Source organism: Nicotiana attenuata, unplaced genomic scaffold, assembly GCF_001879085.1.
Source record: "Nicotiana attenuata strain UT unplaced genomic scaffold, NIATTr2, whole genome shotgun sequence".
NCBI lineage: Eukaryota > Viridiplantae > Streptophyta > Magnoliopsida > Solanales > Solanaceae > Nicotiana > Nicotiana attenuata.
Genome location: NW_017673396.1, coordinates 87,399 through 109,157, shown reverse-complemented (window position 1 = coordinate 109,157; position 21,759 = coordinate 87,399). Strand labels below are relative to the sequence as shown.

Here is a 21,759-nt window from a genome sequence, read left to right as displayed (position 1 = left end):
ACAGTAGAATGCTTCTGAATAACATCAATTGCGGCGACTGACAAGCCTAATACGTACCATCACAAATCATTTGCATAACTCGATCACGCTGAAGGAACTGATCACTAACACCAATATGCCAAATTCAACTATGGCTAATCAATCTATCTTCCTTTGATTTACCCCGATTTCCTTAGTAATAACAATAACCCCTTTCAACATATAACACACTCCATCTGCACTCACTCCGAGTGACCTGGAACCACGAGACCATGCTGTCTCAAATCCCATGAACCATTTCATACCTCCCAAATGCTACACTGCAAGCCAACACATCATAGAACATAATGGGCCTCTTCTCATAAGCTGCTACAAAAGCTTGACTCTTAACCGTACCTATAAGCTCGAAATCATTAGGCACCATACTTTACCTCTTGTTAAATCCATTAGGACCGTTGTTGAGAGCCACCCTCTCTGACTTGGCCCCGAATATAATCAACTCCACGAATACCCTCTCGTCGATGCACCCTGCAGAATCACTTCCATTGAAACCCGCATATGTACAAGGCATAAATCCTGAATCCTTCCCAAAATCTGAACATGAGCCAATAAGGCCAACCATAACATGCACTTCAACAATTCATTAGCTTGAATCGCCACTTATGGTCTTTTCCCGTAGCTGAAATGGCCCATCGTTATGCTAATATCCAGAAACCTCGCAAGTAGTTAACCATGCAACCCCATCATAGGCGGTGGGACTCTCCCACTTAGCTCGAAGCCACTATTACACAACTCTGGAATTTACCAGGATTCTAAATCTCCTATTGACATAACCTTGCGCAGTCAACTGCCAACATGCTCGATATCTTAATATAGAAACCCCCTTTTTATACTCAGAATCATCAACAACATTCGCACGACCGATTCCTTCGCTGTATAACCAATAGAATTCTTCGTAGAAGCTTCGCCAACCACGCGACCGCTAGCCTGCTCATAGGGAATAACCCACTTGTGGAACTCGCTCCCCGACATCTTCCAATGCTACTGCGTGGGGTACAATCACTATGACATCAGTAACCCATCCTGAGTTCGAGCTCACTCTCTACTTACACAAGTCCATTTATCCCTCATGGACATCGCTTAAGTGTGCGGAAACATCCTCCCAATTCAATGTTATGTTGTATCCTTCCTCTTTTCCGGCAGCTCCTTCTCGTTATATCAAATCTCTCGCCGCATAATAGCCCACACTTCAAATTAGATCCGTAGACCCCAATAACCAAGCACTAATATTCTCAAATCACTCCAAACTCTCCTTAAGGTATGTGATCATGCCACTGCAAAGCCCATATGCAACTCCACCACTCTCCCACTTTGGCGGAACTCATCCCCTTAATCGACTACTCGACCTCCGCTTCATATACCTGGCCTTTTTAGAAATTTTGAACACTTCCTGACGCTTCCCACATGCCTTGCTCGTCATTTGCTGCTCAGTTGATGCCTTAATAAAATTTATCTTCATAGAACTTGAATCCACAAATTGCTACTAACATTAAACTTCCTCAAAGGTCATCTTCATCGAACCGCCAACACTAGAAATACTGATCCAATCCTGAACCTCCACACCCTGCGATATCTGACAGTTGCATCTCCGATACTATTTCACAATATCTTGCCCCAAAGGCGAATTGTAGAAGGTCATAACACCGACAAACTCAGTACGTTCAATAAGGACAATGAAACCACACCAAAAAAGAAAGAAAACTCCACCACGCTCACAATTACCAAGTCTCACTACTTCCACCAGCCCACGTCTGACCATCCTTAGTCCGATTGCCTTTCCCCTCCCGGGAACAAAATACTGAATCTCTTGATTATGCATTGAGTAAACTTCCCTTCAAGTAACTCACTGCCCCGACACGTAGGCAATTGTCCTACCATCATATCAATACTTCAGAACAATAATCCATAAGCATCATGGCAACTTGTGCCTAGCCTCAGAACCGTAAGAAGCACCGCTACTGGGCAGAAACAATAAGATATTCTTCCATAAGCGACGATAATAATCTGATTAGCTATACCAGGAGAAACATCCCGTATCACATCTGTAGTACCATTACGGTCCTTCAATTCTCGATTTATAACAAGCGCTTCGCGTCGCATAAGATTGAGTAGGAAGGAACAAAGGCATAAGCCTCACAGGAATCAAATCGCACGATAAGGAATCAAGAAGGGAAGTACTCTTAACAGTCCTGCAGCCTCCCGAGGATAAGTACAGACGTCTCCGTACTGATCCGCGAGACTCTACTAGACTTGCTCATGACTCGTGAGACCCTAGGAACCTAGTGCTCTGATACCATGTTGTCACGACCCAAAATCCACTAAGGGTGGTGGTGGCGCCGGACACCGATGTCAGGCAAGCCAACTAAAATACTTAATTAGATTCCGAGGTCGTTTACTAAAAAATCAAATCCTAGTTCACTCTTTCAACTTTAAGCTTCTAAAAATGAGAATTCTCTTTCCAGATCAACTATGGACTTCCCGAAATTCAATTCCGACCACGCGCACAAGTCATAATACCTGAAATGAAGCTGCTCATGGCCTCAGGCTGCTGATCAGAGCGCTAGAACTCAAAACGACCGGTCGGGTCGTTACAATAAAAAATATAATAAATTTAAACATTAATATGAACAATAGAATAAAAGTATACAAGTAAATAAAACATTTTACTACAAGAAAAAAAAACATATTTTTATTATAATTTATTATAATGGAAGTAACGGACAAGAATATGATAATTTTAAGTTATGACTAATGCAATATGGACAAGAAATTATGGGTAATTTTAAGAGATTTGAGAAATATCTGCTTTTTTATTAACATTTATTTAATGATTATATATAACTTTTATCTGAAAGATTTATATTTTAAAGTTATTTGCATATAAATCAAATAACTCAAATCACAGGTTTGTGTCCGCGCATCGCGCATGTACTAATACTAGTTATATTGGTAACAAATTATGACTGACTACCATATCAGCTATAGGAAAATCTTTAAATTTCTTCCATTTATGCTTTTATAAATCTGACAAAAGTTTACAATAAAATATAATTCTGAAACTGTAGCTTTCTAACAGAAAGTAAAAAAAATATTTCCAAAAAGTGTGTTGATATTTTCAAAGACTTTTTCATTAATTCTGACATTATTAGTTTCTATTATAGAATTGTTTACGATTACTTTCTAATTATATTTTTTTTGAACAATAGAGAAATTTTTAGCCCCCATATAAGTTCCCATCTTAAAACGCTCTCTCTACACCCTGTAAGACCCTACTTCTATGGATCCCTCACCGATTAAGCCACCACTCCTAACGGAACCCCCAGATAAACACAGCCAAATGGAGGTAGAACTACCTCATCACTCCTATAAGGAAATGCTCCTGGATAAACCACTAAGCAACCAAACAAACTACTACGAGATAGACCACCAACAAATTCCAGAACTGGACAAAGGGAAGCACATTGAGGGTTCGATCCCACTCTCACAAGATGACAAGGAGCGTCTTTACTTCCCATGGCGCTACTCGGTGATTATCAAAGTATTCAAGCGAAAGATGCCTCACCACCTCCTTCGATTTAAGCTAAACAACCTATGGAAACCATCTGAACAGTTAATCTTGATTGACTTAGGGTGAGACTTCTACATAGTTAAATTTAGCCTAGAGGAAAGCATGGCTAAGGCTCTACACCTAGGACCTTGGTTCATTTCTGAAAACTTCCTATCCGTACGTAAATGGGAACCAAAATTTGTTCCTCAAGAAGCCACCCTTACTTCTACTGCCATTTGGATCCGGGTTCCTCAATTACCAACAGAGTTCTATGACCAGGATATCTTGAAAAAAGTTGGGAGGAAACTAGGTAAATTACTCAAGATAGACAAATGTACATCCTCTACCCTAAGGGGAAGATATGCTTGCATCTGTATCCAAGTTCCACTGGAAACCCCAGTAGAAACATCAGTAATAATAGGAGACCATAAGCAGGCTGTGATCTATGAAGGAGAGGGAACCCTATGCACTATTTGTGGCAGAATAGGACACACGGCATTTAGCTGCAACTATAGGGTACAAAAACCCACAGCAACCCAAGAACCACAAGACGATCATGAAGGGAAAGCAGTCATTTCGGAGGAAAGCAAATGGAAAACTGTCACCTTCCCACGAAGACGTAAGCAGGGACAAGAAAATACAATAAACAAAAATGAAGGTAAAACGAACAAACCACAACATGCTCCACAGACGGAAGAGATACAGGTAAATATGTTCGATGTCAATTCAGGTAAATTCCTACAAACTCAAACTCTTCGTTATAATTCAAAAAAATTATTAAATGACCAAAAAACCAAAAAAAGGCCAAATGTCCGAAACAAAAAATTCACCAGTACACAAGATCTGCCCAAATACGGACACAATACAGGCCCACCGATGCAGCCCAATACAGGCGCCAAACAAAAAGCGAGGCCAACAAATGACGATCCCACTAACACCAATCATGAGCCCAGCTTCCAAGGGGACTCTAGCCCAACTCCCAATAGCTCAAACACCATGTCTGGTGAAACACCCAATGGGGCCGATCCCTCTTCCCCAAACGGGCACTCCACCAAGGCCACCACTGATAGCCCAATTCCCCACCCAAACATCCAAACCTACGCTTTCCCTACCAAATCTCCTGAAATAATCTCTAATGGAGAAATTCCAACAGTTACCAACAGCAATCGAGTGCCGTATTTGCTACCCCTCCTATTTCCAAATGAAAAGACCTCAACCGTCACCTCCATTACATCCCCAATTAATGAACACACCACCCCCTGGCTCTGATGCCCAAAAACCCTTCCACTGTCCAAGATATGACACCAAAGGGTTTAATGATGGGACGATAGTCCCTTAACTTCACCCCCATCGTTACCTAAAGTAGCAAGCCAAAAAAACACAAAAAAGCAAAAGAAACACTACCGACCACCATCACCACCCTACCACCACCACCGGGCCACCAACCAGCCTCCTGGTTGGAGGTTGCCTTGCAAGGGCAGGGACTATCCTACGATTTCACCCTAGGCAATCAGAGGGTGACACTGATAGTGCAAAACACATCCCACCTAGCCAGGGTAATGGTGGAAACACTGAACAAGGCACTGGCGGCCTTTGGACCTCTCCTATGGCAATCGATGGTCAACATCGACAGCAACTCACCGCTAACGGACCCGCAAGCTCTCAACAGCCATATCCTACAGAGCTTCCAATCCTTACCCTTCTTTCCAGATCTGATGAAAGAGGACCCAGCAGCGGAGACAATCTTTGTCATGATCGCTCAACAAACCAACCCATCATCTTCTGCTCCAAAAAGGAAGAGCAACTCACCACCCCTCAAGAATATCCAGAAAGGAATCTCCAAAGCTCTGGAGATTCTCAAGAAGAAGGATGCCTCAGAAGAGCCAAAAATGCCCTATGCCATACCAAGGACGGACTCACTCCTCCTCGACTCAGTGAGATCGATAGAGTTTAGCACGGAAACAAGCGAGATAGTAGTGGTGCTGTGTCCCAGAACAATGACCAAGTGTGGAATGAGCCTAGTCTCAGGCCAAACACACGGTCCGTTGAAACCCCTTCTAAACCTAACTCCAATCCTAAGTTTGAAGAGGAAGTCACCCACACTCCAGATGTCGGGTCTACCAGGACCAAAGTGCCCTCACGAGGGAACTCAACAATAACCCACAACTCCAATGATGAACTACATCATATGGAATGTTAGGGGTGGAAACAATGCCGAGTTCAAACGGCACTGTTTAGAAATGGTGAAAATGCACAAGCCTGCAATGCTAGTATTGCTCGAAAGAAAGATGGCAGCCACCAGTCCTTAGCCCAGCAACTCCAGTTCGATATGATCATCCAGTCTCCAGCAGTAGGCCCATCTGGGGGTATCGTGTTTATGTGGAAAGAAGAGTTCGCAACTGTTGAAGAAGTGGCAACTTCCCCCAAGGTATCCATGCAATGGTAAAGGTAAGCCCAGACCACCGTCCATGGCTCTTTTCCGCTATTTATGCTAGCAATCTCTTAGTAAATAGGAAACTCCTTTGGGAGCAACTAATCACATTATCAGAAAACATAAAAACAAACTGGTTCATAGGAGGAGACTTCAATGAAGTCTTAAAGGCCAGGGACAAATTTAGGGGTAACCCTATAAACCTGAGCCGCAACAACCTGTTTTGGAATTGCATAAACAAGTGTAACCTAATAGACCTAGGCTATAAAGGAAGCAAATACACTTGGACAAATAAAATGTACAGCAACAAAACCTCCCTAATTCTGGAAAGAATAGATAGGTGCTTCGCCAATGAAGGTTGGATAAAACAGTACTCTGAAGCTACTGTACTTCAACTCCCTAGGACCCACTCAGATCACTGTCCGTTGCAAATTCACTTGGTAGGGCCTCCAAAAAATAAACCATCAAGGCCCTTCAGGTTTGAATCAATGTGGGCTAGCCACCCCTCATTCCCCATCATCATCAATAGGGCCTTCTCTGACCAATCCTCCCTCCTTCAATCCACTGAAAGTTTCAAGACTCTGGTAAGCAAGTGGAACCAGGAGGTCTCTGGAAACATCTTCCATCAAAAGAAGAGGCTCCTGGTTAGAATCTCTGGCATCCAAAAGTCTCCTAGCTACCAATTCAGTAGTTACCTGCTAAATCTTGAAACTTAACTAAATGATGAACTCAACTAAATCCTCAAAAGTAAAGAAGACTTCTGGAAACTAAAGTCTAGGATCAACTGGCTAAATGAGGGTTATTCCAGCACTAGGTTCTTTCATCCATCAACCCTCAACAGGAGAAGGAGGAACAAAATCCTCTCCCTTAAAGAAGAGAATGGTAATTGGCTTCATGACCAAAAAGACATCCATTTAGCTATTGTGGGCTTCTTTGCTGATCTATACACAACTTCCCACACTGAAGCCCCTTGGTTAACCACTGATCACTCCACCATGGAACCCATCATGTCCCAGAGCCAAAGGGCTTTTATGGACAGACCCCTCCAAGTGAGTGAGATTAAAAGGGCAGTCTTCTCCAATAAACCCTTCAAATCCCCTGGCCCAGATGGCCTTCACCCTTTCTTCTACTAAAAATATTGGGATATACTAGGGGACTCTGTCACAAACTTCTGTCAAAAATTCTTCACCACGAGCTCCGTGGACAGCACCATGAACCAAACTCTTCTGTGTCTAATACCAAAATGCCCCCAAGCTTCAATGCTAAAAAACTTCAGACCCATTGGCCTCTGCAACACCATCTACAAGGCAGTCACAGAAATCATTGTGAACAGGATAAAACCTATCTTCCCCCACATCATTGGGCCAAGCCAAGCAAGCTTCCTATCTAGTAGAAGGGCCTGTGACAATTCCATCATTGTTCAAGAATACATCACTCACTTCAGGAAAATGAAGGGGAAGAATGGCAACATGATCCTAAATATAGACCAAGAGAAGGCCTTTGATAGGCTGGAATGGTCGTTTATTAGAGACACTATGGATGCCTTCAACTTCCCCCAGGGCCTATCCAAACTCATCATGTCATGCATCAGTACTTCCTCCATCTCCATTCTTGTCAATGGGGGAAAACAGAGTCTTTCAATCCCTCAAAAGGCATTAGGCAGGGAGACCCTATGTCTCCCTACCTATTCATTATGTGCATGGAAAGACTATCTAGATCTATTGACAAGGCAGTACTTCAGAACAAATGGCACCCCATAAGTATAAGTAGGTCTAGACCAAAAATATCACACCTATTCTTTGCAGATGAGCTCACCCTCTTTGCCAAAACCAATGACAGAAACTGCAATACTATTCTTTCTATATTGCAGAATTCCAATGAACAATCAGGACAAAAAATAAATCTCACCAAATCAAGGGTCTTGTTTTCCTCAAACACCTCTCAGGATACCCTCCAACATCTCTCTACCTATTTGTCCATCAGGCACACAACATTCTTTGGAAAATACCTGGGTTTTCCCATTATCCATAAAAAATAATCAGCTACAGACTTCCAATTCATCATTGACAACATGCAATCCAAGTTGGCTGGTTGGAAAACAAAATGCCTTAACATGGCTGGGAGAACAGTACTGGCCAAGACTTCCTTGAACAGCATCCCAAGCCATGTCATGCAATACATAAATCTACCCACCAAAGTCACTAATCAGATTGATAGAATTCAGAGAAATTTCCTTTGGGGCACCACCCCTGAAAGGAAAAAGTTGCATCTGATTAAGTGGGATGTAGTCACTAAGACCAAGGTTGAGGGAGGGTTAGGGCTCCAAAAGGCTAGCAACAAGAACAATGTTTCACTCACAAACCTGGCTTGGAGAGCTTATAAGAATACCAATAGTCTATGGGCTAGAGTCCTCATCCACAAACATTGCAACATGTCTAGACCAGTAAATGCATTGAGACACCCTAAGAACCCAAAAATCCCAATATGGAAAAGCATCCTAAAGGGCTGGTAGATTTGCAGCAAAGCAAGCAGATGGGTAGTCAACCGAGGGAATAGGGTCAGTTTCTTGAATGACACTTGGATCCCTAATCAGCCAGCAAGCAGGCAAATGATAGAAGGCCCTTTAACTCAAAATGACCTTCAAGCCAAGGTTGATTCAATCCACAACCTGGGCAACTGGGATACCTCAACCCTATCCATCATCCTTCCCCCAAGTATTCTGAACCTACTGAACTCTGTATTCATTCCCAGTGACACAACTAAGGATGACAATCTTATATGGGATTTGACTCCTAATGGCCAGTTCTCACATAGCTCTGCTTACTCCTTCCTAAGAAGGACTATAGCAAGTCTCCCTTCTGGGGAAGAAGCACACTTCAAATGGATCTGGAAGATTCAAGCCCCCAACAAAATCAAATACTTCATCTGGCTCCTAATCCATAAAAGACTCCCAACTAGGAGCTTCCTCCACTCCATTGGAATCAATTGTGTCCCTCAATGCCACTACTATAACAATGACCAGGAAGACATTACCCACATTTTCTTTGAATGTCTTAATGCTGTCCACTTCTGGAATGACATCCTATCCAAATCCTCAAGAACTAGCTTAAATCACCCAGTCTTCAATAACCACCAGTGGCAATCAACATGGAACTCTCTCAAAACTGTTCCTTACAATAACTGCATAGGTTGGGACAACCTCATCCCTTTTTGTCTTTGGCACATCTGGATCACAAGAAACAGCAATGTTTTCAATAACAAAAAGGAACAAATTAATTCCAATAACACTATTGTTGGCCCAAGTTCAGATGAAGTTTTGAAGATTGACAAATGAACTCAGTCATGGACCAGGTTCATCTTGTGAGACACAGTGGTTATCTAGTTATACATGTGAGATACACGTGAAGAAGACAAATCTCAAGGATCAAGTAGTAATATCTTCTGAATTGATCGAAAAGGTTGCATAAAGGATGAGGAGATGAAGTCTCCTAATGTGAAGAGAACTTAATCCGGATCAAGGATAAGTGTTGGAGTTTGTATTGTTGTCGGACTCAAATTCGACAAAGGATCAGCAATTGAGTCTCAATCAAACTCTGATTACTAACTCATTAAATAACAATGATTGTTCTCTTTTACAGGAGTTGCACAAACGCAGAAGTAAAACTAAATTGAGAGCAAAAGAGCGAGGCAATTTTGCAAGCAATTTATGTGAAATTCAAGTGTGCATTCCTGAAGCTACTTGGACAAGATAGAAGAACCAATTCTATTGTGTTTATTCTTATTCTAGTTCAATTGTAGTAGGTGGTTTAAAGTTGTACCTTTTCAGCTTTCATAGAAGCAATTGTATTTGGTACTTTGAGTATTCAAGTTAGAGTTAACTTGAAAGTGTCGCAGCAGTTGAGGCTGTGTGCCACACTGGGATTAGAGTTTAATCCTTAGGTTTACAAGAGTTTTGTAAATGCTGTTTTTGGCTCAGTAATTTTAGTGGAAGTTTCGGAAAATCCTACTGAGTAGTAGGTCGTGATTTTTTCTCCTTTTGAGCCAGGTGTTTTCCACGTAAAAATCTCTAAGTTCTTTATTTTATGCACTTTTAATTCCGCAAACAGTAGTAGTAAGTACACCTAGAAGAACCAGGTTCTTCTAGAGCGAAAATTGGGTACCACACAAATCACCCCCCCTCTTGTGTGGTATTGAAGTTTAGAACATCAATTGGTATCAGAGCAGGTTATCCTTGAAGAGGCTAACACCTTAGGAAAAGATCAACATGAGTGCACCATCTGGGAACTGGGAAGGGCAATCCACTGCTAGACCTTCACTTTTCAATGGTCAGTACTATTCTTGGTGGAAGAACAAGATGAGAGATCACATCATAGGGGAAGACTATGAACTTTGGGACATAGTCACTGATGGTCCCCTAGTAACCACAAAGAAGAATGCTGAAGGAGTTGATGTGCCAAAGACAAGGGCTGACTGTACTGGTGAAGATCTGAGAAAGTGCGAGAAAAATACTAAGGCCAAGAAATGGCTGGTGTGTGGACTAGGTCCAGATGAGTACAGTAGGATCCAAAGCTATACTACTGCTAAGGAGATATGGGACACTTTGCAAGTGGCCCATGAAGGAACACCTCAAGTGAAAAGATCAAGAGGAACTTTGCTGTATTCTCAATATGAGAATTTTACTATGAAGGAAGGAGAAACTATCCAGGAGATGTATACTAGGTTCACTACACTGACAAATGAACTTAAGTCTCTTGGAAGGGTTATTCTTGAAGAAGACAAGGTTGAGAAAATTCTGACAAGGGTTCTGCCAGTCACATGGGAAAGCAAAATCACTGCTATTCAGGAATCCAAGAATATTGCTACTCTCAGACTGGATGAACTGATTGGAAATCTGACTGCTTATGAAATGAGAAGGCAAACCATGAAGATGGATACACCCAAAAAGGAGAGAAGCTTAGCTCTCAAAATTGCTGAAGGTTCAGATCTGGAAGATGATGAGATGGCTATGATCAATAGAGATTTTAAAAAGTACCTGATGAGAGGAAAGGGTTCTTCAAGAGGTACAACCTTCAACAAGACAAGAGCTCCTGAGAAACAGACCAATGAGGGTTGCTACAAATGTGGTAAGACTGATCACATGATCAAAAACTGCCCTCAATGGGAAATTGAGTGGAAGAAAGAAAGAACTGAACGAAGGAACAGGTTCAACCAAAAAGAAACAAAGGTTCAACCAAGGCTATGGTTGCTGCTTGGGGAGAAACCTCAGATGAAGACTCAGAAGATGAAGCCGAAGAAGAGCAAGCACTGATGGCCATTGGAGAATCAGATGATGAACAAGAGGTAAGTATTCTTCATCTCAAAGACAAGATTAAATTCTTGTCTAAAGAAAAGTTGGCTGAGCTATTACTAGACTTCATTGATGAATCTGAAATAATTAACAATGAGAAGGAAGTTCTGTCTAGGGAATGTGTGATCCTAAAAGCAAAATGCAAAAGTCTAGAGTCTAGGACAAATGAGAGTGATAACAAAAATGCTGAGTTGAAGAACCAGGTTCTTGAACTTGACAACAGTGTCCTAGAACTTAGGTCTGAAAACCTAAAACTGAAATTAGGAATAGGAAAGAAGAAAGCTGATCACACATATCTCACTCTAGAATAAAATTTGGGAAAAATGAAAGATGAATTGTATAAGAAAGATGAATTCATCAAAGGCTTAAAGGAAGATCTAGGAAAGGTGAAACATGAACTAGACAGAACTTGCAAGTAGAACAAGGCTTCTGATGCGCTCTCCTGGCTGCAAGAGCATCACAGTAGCAACAAAAGAGGACTTGGCTATGGGACTCAAGCTCCAAAATGGGATCCTAAAAGCAAGTACCTCACACTTCCTGAAAATAAAATCTGCACACACTGTGGTAAGACTGGCCATTACAAATATGAATGTAAGGCAAAAGAACAAGCCATTCAAAAGAACAAAGATTTTGTTCAAGAAAAAAATAAGCTGCCTGGATGGGAAAAAAGGAATTTGATTCACCCTTTTGCTTATAGAAAGGGACCCAAACTAGTTTGGGTTCCTAAGACTAACCCCTGATTTCCTTTTGCAGGTCCAAGTGAAAGGGAGGAGCCAAATATGGTATATGGATAGTGGCTGCTCAAAATATATGACTGGGGACAAGGACCAGTTCCTTTCACTTGAGAACTTAAAGGGAGGTAATGTATCCTTTGGAAATGGAAAGAAAGGTGAGATCATTGGGGCTGGAAAGGTAGGCAAAATAGATTATCATTCCATAGAGAATGTCTACCTGATAGATGGCTTGAAATATAGCCTAATAAGTGTGTCACAACTGTGTGACAGAGTTAATCTTGTGGCTTTTACCTCCACCAAATGCTTTGTGATTAACCTTACCACTGACAAGATTGTTTTGCAGGGAAAAAGAGTTAACAATATTTACATTGTAGATTTGTCCACTCTTTCAGAAAATGAATTCACTTGTTTAAGTGTGTTGGTTAATGATCCCCTCCTGTGGCACAAAAGACTTGGTCATGCAAGTCTAAATCAGCTTAACAAATTAGTCTCTAAAGACTTGGTGATAGGGTTACCTAATATCAAGTTCAAGGAAGACAAAGTTTGTGAGGCATGTGCAAGGGGAAGCAGGTAAGGTCATCCTTCAAAAGCAAGAAAATGGTAAGTACAATCAAGTCGTTGGACCTGGTCCATATGGATCTATGTGGTCCAATGAGAACCATGAGCAGAGGTGGAAAGAGATATGTAATGGTGCTAGTTGATGATTATTCTAGATTTATCTGGGTTCTATTTCTAACCTCCAAAGATGAAGCATTTGACATGTTTTCTGCATTTGTTAGAAAAACTCATAAACAATTAGGAAATCAACTTGCCTCCATTAGGTCTGATCATGGAACTGAATTTGAAAACTCAAAGTTTGCTGAATTATGTGATGAAAATGGTATAGATCATAATTTCTCTGCCCCTAGGACCCCTCAGCAAAATGGAGTAGTTGAAAGAAAGAATAGAACTCTTGAGGATATGGCTAGAACCATGCTACTCTCTAGTAAATTGCCTCACAGCTTCTGGGCAGAGGCTGTAAACACTGCATGTTACATAATAAATAGATGCATGANTAGTTTTCGTAGGCAAAAAATGCTAGCCAGAAAAACCGTAGCTTCTGGAGCTTTGAGGAAAGCTCTAAATGAAAAATTGAAGGCTAGTCAGAAGAAGGAAAGTCCTACTAAAGAATCCGACTCAAGTTCTGAGTCTGAAGCATTTATCTCTGCCAGTGAAGGAGAAGAACATGGGTCTTCTGATACTGACAAAAATCAAGAAACCCCTGGTGAGGTTAATACTTGTTTTGTATTTTCTGATGTGATAGAAAAGGAAGAAAATAGGTTTGTTTTGGTTGGTCCTTTGAAAGATGTAAAGGAGGTTGAGTCTAGTAGAAAGGGAAAGAAAAGGAAAGACAAAATTCTTGCAATCTGTGGAGGGGTAGAGGAGAGTGGAAACAAGTCAGGGGGAAGTGGCTCCGGGGAGGCTGCTGAAGGTCTTGTTCATTTAAGTAAACAACAAGATGAACCTGGTTCATCTGTTGAAGAAACCCTAGCTGACATCTTGAAGAAGTTTGGGGCCATCTATGACCCAAAGAAGCGCAAGGCTTCTTCCCTAAAAGCTCCAACTACTTCCAAGCCAACAAAGAAAAGCAAAGTGTCATCTCCTAAGTCTACTGTCCCTTCAAAGGGAAGAGCAACTAGAAGCAGGGTCAAACAAAGTGAGGAAGAGTTGCAGAAAGCACTGGAAGAAAGCGGGAGGAAGAAAAAGAGGGAAAAAGGAAAGGCAAAAGTTGTGGAGAGTGTTGAGGTTGCAGAAGAAGAAGAAGAGGAGATGGATCTGGTCCATCAAGAAAGAGGAACAACTGAAAAGGTTCCAACACCCAAACCAAAGAGTTCCAAGACTTCGACCAAGAAGTCATCCTCTGTACCTCTATCAGCTGAGTCCTCGTTGGCTAAAAGAACTAGGACTGCTGCGAAGGGGAAACAAAAGAAAATTATTGAAGAAGAAGAAGAATGGAGTGGAGAAGAAGAAGAGGAGGAGTCTGAGAAAGAACAGGATAGATTTGCCATTTTTGGTAGGAGAAAGATCTTGAAAGGCAGGTTGTTGAAAGACATGGAGGAGCTAGGTATGATAAGATTGGTGGATGCCCTAGCTCCACAAGGATGGAGGGACATGGTCCTTCAATTAGATGGGAAACTGGCCAGGAAGGAGCTGATTGAGTTCATGGTCAATGCCACTGTCAAGAATGGGGTTGTCACCAGCATGGTGAAAGGAGTAAAGGTGCAGTTTGATGCACCTGAAATTGGGTGAGATTCTAGACATTCCCAGTATGGGATATGATGATTACACTAGGCAAAGGTGGCCTTGTCTGGATTCTCTTCCTACTGCACTCCAAATCACCAGAAACTTTTGTGATTCTGCAACTGCTGAAGATGTGCCTGAAGCAAGGTTTGTTCAGAATAGTGAGATGAGGGCTGAGCATAAGGTGCTATTTGAGTTTGTGAACAAATGCTTGCTGCCAAGGCAGGAGAGAAGGCACACTGCCAATTACATGGACTTGGTCCTCATGGAGTGCCTTGTGAGAGGAATGCAGATAAACTGGCCTGCTTTTATTGTAAAACTACTGGATAGAGTCATCAATAGCTCCAAAGCTCATGCCACAACATATGGGTTCCTATTGACTACTGTTCTTGAAAGGCTAAATGTGCCTTTGAAGAAGTGGGAAATGGCATCAAGCAAGGAGCACTTTGGTGTCAAGACTCTTATGTCTTGTGACTATCCAGTGGATGCCACCCCAGTTGAACCTGGTTCATCTCTGAAGACTCCTGTGAATAGCAAGGTTAGGGCCTTGGTTCAAGAATGTGGAACAAAAGATGCTGAAATTGCTAGGCTCCAGGCCCATATTGCTGAACTGGAAAATGAAAGAAATGGCCTTAAATCTGAGCTAGCAAAGGAAAAGGAAAAGAGTGATGGAATGCTTCAGAATATTCTCGACCTTCTCCAAACCCAGCCCTCTAGTTCCTCCAAGCCCTAGGATGTCCAGTCCCTGTCTTTGAACCAGTCTAGAACCCCCTAGTGACCCGGTTAGGGATTTTTTGTGTTTTTGCTCATGGTTGGAAGTTTTTTCTTTCTTTTTGTGGTCTGTGTATGGAGGCATCTCTAATCAATGACAATTTGCTATTTCTCTTGTTCTATTACAGATTCTGATCTTAATAGTTCATTTTGTTTGCTGGTTGTTGATTAATTAAACCATGTTTTCACTTGCAGTTGCCCCAGTGGCCATGAGTAATTACTAATATCTAGGTTCACAATATATGCAACTTTTCGATGATGCCAAAAGGGGATATTATGTTGTGCTTTACTTTGTATTCTGAACTAAAGTGATATTTATAACCTGATTAAAACCCGGTCCTTAATGATAAGTTAAGATTTCTAAGTTAAAGTGTTGATAATTAAGTTGAGTTCCACAGGTTCTCTGATCAGTAAAAGCACAGAGTTTGTCATCATCAAAAAGGGGGAATTTGTTGGCCCAAGTTCAGATGAAGTTTTGAAGATTGACAAATGAACTCAGTCATGGACCAGGTTCATCATGTGAGACACAGTGGTTATCTACTTATACATGTGAGATGCACGTGAAGAAGATAAGTCTCAAGGGGGAAAACAGAGTCTTTCAATCCCTCAAGAGGTTGCATATCGTCTTGCTGATCATGCATCAGTACTTCCTCCATCTCCATTCTTGTCAATGGGGGAAAACATAGTCTTTCAATCCCTCAAGAGGCATTAGGCAGGGAGACCCTGTGTATCCCTACCTATTCATTATGTGCATGGAAAGACTATCTAGATCCATTGACAAGGCAGTACTTCAGAACAAATGGCACCCCATAAGTATAAGTAAGTCTGGACCAAAAATATCACACCTATTCTTTGCAGATGACCTCACCCTCTTTGCCAAAACCAATGACAGAAACTGCAATACTATTCTTTCTATATTGCAGAATTTCAATGAACAATCAGGACAAAAAATAAATCTCACCAAATCAAGGGTCTTGTTTTCCTCAAACACCTCTCAAGATACCCTCCAATATCTCTCTACCTATTTGTCCATCAGGCACACAACATTCTTTGGAAAATACCTGGGTTTTCCCATTATCCATAAAAAATAATCAGCTACAGACTTCCAATTCATCATTGACAACATGCAATCCAAGTTGGCTGGTTGGAAAACAAAATGCCTTAACATGGCTGGGAGAACAGTACTGGCCAAGACTTCCTTGAACAGCATCCCAAGCCATGTCATGCAATACATAAATCTACCCACCAAAGTCACTAATCAGATTGATAGAATTCAGATAAATTTCCTTTGGGGCACCACCCCTGAAAGGAAAAAGTTGCATCTGATTAAGTGTGATGTAGTCACTAAGACCAAGGCTGAGGGAGGGTTAGGGCTCCAAAAGGCTAGCATCAAGAACAAAGATTCACTCACAAACCTGGCTTGGAGAGCTTATAAGAATACCAATAGTCTNGGGAAGAAATCAAAGAGGAATTGAGATAAACTTCTTGAAGGAACCTGTTCATGATCCTGTTCCTCAGCAAATAGCAGAAATATCTAGCAGGAGCCAGTTGGTTGTGAAACCTCACAAGTATCAAAGTTCTCATCCCATTGAGAACATTCTCACTATTCCTACATCCGGAGTTAAAACCAGATCACAATTAAAGAATCTGTGTGCTTTTGATGCTTTTCTATCTATCATTGAACCTAAAAATGTTGTTGAGGCTTTGCAGGATGCAGATTGGGTGAATGCAATGCAGGATGAGCTTAACCAGTTTGAAAGGAGTCAAGTTTGGCACCTAGTACCAAGACCCAAGGACAGATCAGTCATTGGTACAAAATGGGTCTTCAGGAACAAACTTGATGAAGATGGAATAGTTACAAGGAACAAGGCAAGATTGATGGTCCAAGGTTACAACCAGGAGGAGGGCATAGACTATGATGAGACTTTTGCTCCAGTTGCAAGACTAGAGGCAATCAGACTTCTCATAGCCTTTGCAGCACATATGGAATTTACTCTTCATCAGATGGATGTCAAAAGTGCCTTCCTAAATGGCTATCTAAAAGAAGAAGTGTTTGTGAAACAACCTCCAGGATTTGAAAGCAAGGAATGTCCTGAACATGTGTACAAGCTAGACAAAGCTCTATATGGGCTCAAGCTGGCCCCAAGAGCTTGGTATGAACGACTATCAAAATTCCTACTGGATCATGGCTACAAAAGAGGTAAAATAGATAGTACCTTATTCTTAAGGGAAAAAGGTAAGGATATCCTTGTTGTGCAAATCTATGTTGATGACATAATCTTTGGGCCACCACTAATAAGTTAAGTAAGGACTTTGCAAGCATGACGGGTGAGCTTAACTTCTTCCTAGGGTTGCAGATCAAACAAAGTCAAAATGGAACCATGATTCATCAACAGAAGTATACAAAAAAGCTAATCAAAAAGTTTAAAATGGAGGAATCCAAAGAAATAGACACACCTATTGCAACTGCCACTAAATTAGATGTTGATGAACCTGGTTCATCAGTTGATCAGAAGTTGTATAGGGGTATGATTGGTTCACTCTTGCATCTTACTGCCAACAGACCTGGCATTGTTTTCAGTTTAGGACTTTGTGCTCGTTTTCAGGCAAATCCAAAGGAGTCTCACTTGACTGCTGTCAAGAGGATACTGAGATATCTAAAAGGAACCACTGATCTGTGTCTTTGGTATCCTAAAGGTAGTAACTTTGATCTAGTAGGATATGCTGATGCTGATTATGCAGGTTTCCTAGTGGACAGGAAGAGCACCTCAGGTATGAAGAGCACTTCAGGTATGGCACACTTCCTTGGTTCATGTCTTGTATCATGGGCTACCAAAAAGCAAAATTCAGTAGCCCTATCTACTGCTGAAGCTGAATATGTTGCTACTGCTTCTTGCTATGTGCTCAATTGGTATACCAATATTCTGTGATAACACTAGTGCTATAAGTATGACAAAGAACCCTGTTCATCATAAAAGGACCAAGCACATAGATGTTAGACACCACTTCGTAAGAGATAACTATGAGAAAGGATTGATTTCAATTGAATTCTGTGCTACTGATAAACAAATAGCTTATATCTTTACTAAAACACTGAGTAGAGAAAACTTTGAGAGGAACATGTTGGAATTAGGGATGATTAAGATCACCTAACAGGTCCAGTTCAGAATGCACAAGAAAAAAAATTGAAAAAAAAAATTTGGTTAGGAGTTCTAACTATTGTGTAAATATCTAGATCAATTCTTACTCAATTTCATACTTTAATCAGTATACTCCTGTGACATGTGTATATATGACTCATTAATCTCTTACAAAGTTTTCTATTATGACATTTAAGGCATGTTCAAGGGAATTCTACTTGAAGAACCTGGTTCATCAGTATATGCTTATGAGAAAGTTCAGGTATGTTTTCTATACTTAGCACAATTAGAAAGATTAATTTTTCAATCATGAGCAGAAGTCATATTTTCACCAAACCCCCAGAAATTATATCCGTTGAACATTGAACAAGTTTCATTCTCCTAGAACTCTAAAGAAAACGGGATTCTTGCCTAAAAAATAGTGTCGCCGATTAATCACTAAGACACCAGAATTCTAAAGTGATTAGACTCCTGATTGACTACTCCAAAAAGGCTGCCGTTACTGCATTTAATCATAACCCTCGTTAAATACACTACACATCCTTTTCTTTAGTCCATAATCGTCATTAATCTCTCCCAAGTTCTGATCATCCTCTTTCTCTCCAAAATTTCCAAAACAATCCCCAAAATTCTCCAGAAATCCTTCACCATGACAAATCCTCAAGATAACCCTGGAACTCCCCCACCAGTGTCTCCCTCAGACACATCCTCATCTACTCCTCCTGTTGAAAACCCAAAACCTAGTTTTCGTAGGCAAAAAATGCTAGCTAGAAAAACAGTAGCTTCTGGAGCTTTGAGGAAAGCTTTAAATGAAAAATTGAAGGCTAGTCAGAAGAAGGAAAGTCCTGCTAAAGAATCCGACTCAAGTTCTGAGTTTGAGGCATTTATCTCTGCCAGTGAAGGAGAAGAACATGGGTCTTCTGATACTGACAAAAATCAAGAAAACCCTGGTGAGGTTAATACTTGTTTTGTATTTTCTGATGTGATAGAAAAGGAAGAAAATAGGTTTGTTTTGGTTGGTCCTTTGAAAGATGTAAAGGAGGCTGAGTCTAGTAGAAAGGGAAAGAAAAGGAAAGACAAAATTCTTGCAATCTGTGGAGGGGTAGAGGAGAGTGGCAACAAGGCAGGGGAAGTGGCTCCGGGGAGGCTGCTGAAGGTCTTGTTCATTTAAGTAAACAACAAGATGAACCTGGTTCATCTGTTGAAGAAACCCTAGCTGACATCTTGAAGAAGGTTAGGGTCAGCTATGACCCAAAGAAGCGCAAGGCTTCTTCCCTAAAAGCTCCAACTGCTTCTAAGCCAACAAAGAAAAGTAAAGTGTCATCTCCTAAGTCTACTGTCCCTTCAAAGGGAAGAGCAACTAGAAGCAGGGTCAAACAAAGTGAGGAAGAGTTGCAGAAAGCATTGGAAGAAAGCAGGAAGAAAAAGAGGGAAAAAGGAAAGGCAAAAGTTGTGGAGAGTGTTGAGGTTGCAGAAGAAGAAGAAGAGGAGATGGATCTGGTCCATCAAGAAAGAGGAACAACTGAAAAGGTTCCAATACCCAAACCAAAGAGTTCCAAGACTTCGACCAAGAAGTCATGCTCTGTACCTGTATCTGCTGAGTCCTCGTTGGCTAAAAGAACTAGGTCTGCTGTGAAGGGAAAACAAAAGAAAATTATTGAAGAAGAAGAAGAATGGAGTGGAGAAGAAGAAGAGGAGGAGTCTGAGAAAGAACAGGATAGATTTGCCATTTTTTGCAGGAGAAAGATCTTGAAAGGGAGGTTGTTGAAAGACCTGGAGGAGCCAGGTATGATAAGATTGGTGGATGCCCTAGCTGCACAAGGATGGAAGGACATGGTCCTTCAACTGGATAGGAAACTGGCCAGGAATTCATGGCCAATGCCACTGTCAAGAATGGGGTTGTCACCAGCATGGTGAAAGGAGTAAAGGTGCAGTTTGATGCACCTAAATTGGGTGAGATTCTAGACATTCCCAGTGTGGGATATGATGATTACACTAGGCAAAGGTGGCCTTGCCTGGATTCTCTTCCTACTGCACTCCAAATCACCAGAAACTTTTGTGATTCTGCAACTGCTGAAGATGTGCCTGAAGCAAGGTTTGTTCAGAAGAGTGAGATGAGGGCTGAGCACAAGGTGCTATTTGAGTTTGTGAACAAATGCTTGCTGCCAAGGCAGGAGAGAAGGCACACTGCCAATTACATAGACCTTGTGAGAGGAATGCAGATAAACTGGCCTGCTTTTATTGTCAAACTACTGGATAGAGTCATCAATGGCTCCAAAGCTCGTGCCACACCATATGGGTTCCTATTGACTACTGTTCTGGAAAGGTTAAATGTGCCTTTGAAGAAGTGGGAAATGGCATCAAGCAAGGAGCACTTTGGTGTCAAGACTCTTATGGCTTGTGACTATCCAGTGGATGCCACCCCAGTTGAACCTGGTTCATCTCTGAAGACTCCTGTGAATAGCAAGGTTAGGGCCTTGGTTCAAGAATGTGGAACAAAAGATGCTGAAATTGCTAGGGTCCAGGCCCGTATTGCTGAACTGGAAAATGAGAGAAATGGCCTTAAATCTGAGCTAGCAAAGGAAAAGGAAAAGAGAGATGGAATGCTTCAGAATATGCTCAACCTTCTCCAAACCCAGCCCTCTAGTTCCTCCAAGCCCTAGGATGTCCAGTCCCTGTCTTTGAACCAGTCTAGAACCCCCCCTGTGACCCAGTTAGGGATTTTTTTTGCTTTTTGCTCGTGGTTGGAAGTTTTTTCTTTCTTTTTGTGGTCTGTGTATGGAGGCATCTCTGATCAATGAAAATTTGCTATTTCGCTTGTTTTATTGCAGATTCTGATCTTAATAGTTCATTTTGTTTGCTGGTTGTTGATTAATTAAACCATGTTTTCACTTGCAGTTGCCCCAGTGGCCATGAGTAATTATTAATGTCTGAGTTCACAATATATGCAACTTTTCGATGATGCCAAAAGGGGGAAGAGATATTGTGCTTTACTTTGTATTCTGAACTAAAGTGATATTTATAACCTGATTAAAACCTGGTCCTTAATGATAAGTTAAGATTTCTAAGTAAAAGTGTTGATAATTAAGCTGAGTTCCACAGGTTCTCTGATCAGTAAAAGCACAGAATTTGTCATCATCAAAAAGGGAGAATTTGTTGGCCCAAGTTCAGATGAAGTTTTAAAGATTGACAAATGAACTCAGTCATGGACCAGGTTCATCATGTGAGACACAGTGGTTATCTACTTATACATGTGAGATGCACGTGAAGAAGATAAGTCTCAAGGATCAAGCAGCAATATCTCCTGAATTGATCGAAAAGGTTGCATAAAGGATAAGGTGATGAAGTCTCCTAATGTGAAGAGAACTTAATCTGGATCAAGGATAAGGGTTAGAGTTTGTATTGTTGTAGGACTCAAATTCGACAAAGGATCAGCAATTGAGTCTCAATCAAACTCTGATTACTAACTC

General features: G+C 41.2%; 1 protein-coding gene across 1 annotated transcript; it reads left to right on the top strand.

Moving 5' to 3' along the window:
* The first annotated feature begins 3,709 nt into the window (after positions 1 to 3,709).
* Positions 3,710 to 4,855, top strand: LOC109216271. The gene has a single exon (XM_019380416.1). It carries the CDS (start codon positions 3,710 to 3,712, stop codon positions 4,853 to 4,855), a length of 1,146 nt encoding a protein of 381 aa, XP_019235961.1.
* Positions 4,856 to 21,759: the final 16,904 nt, after the last annotated feature.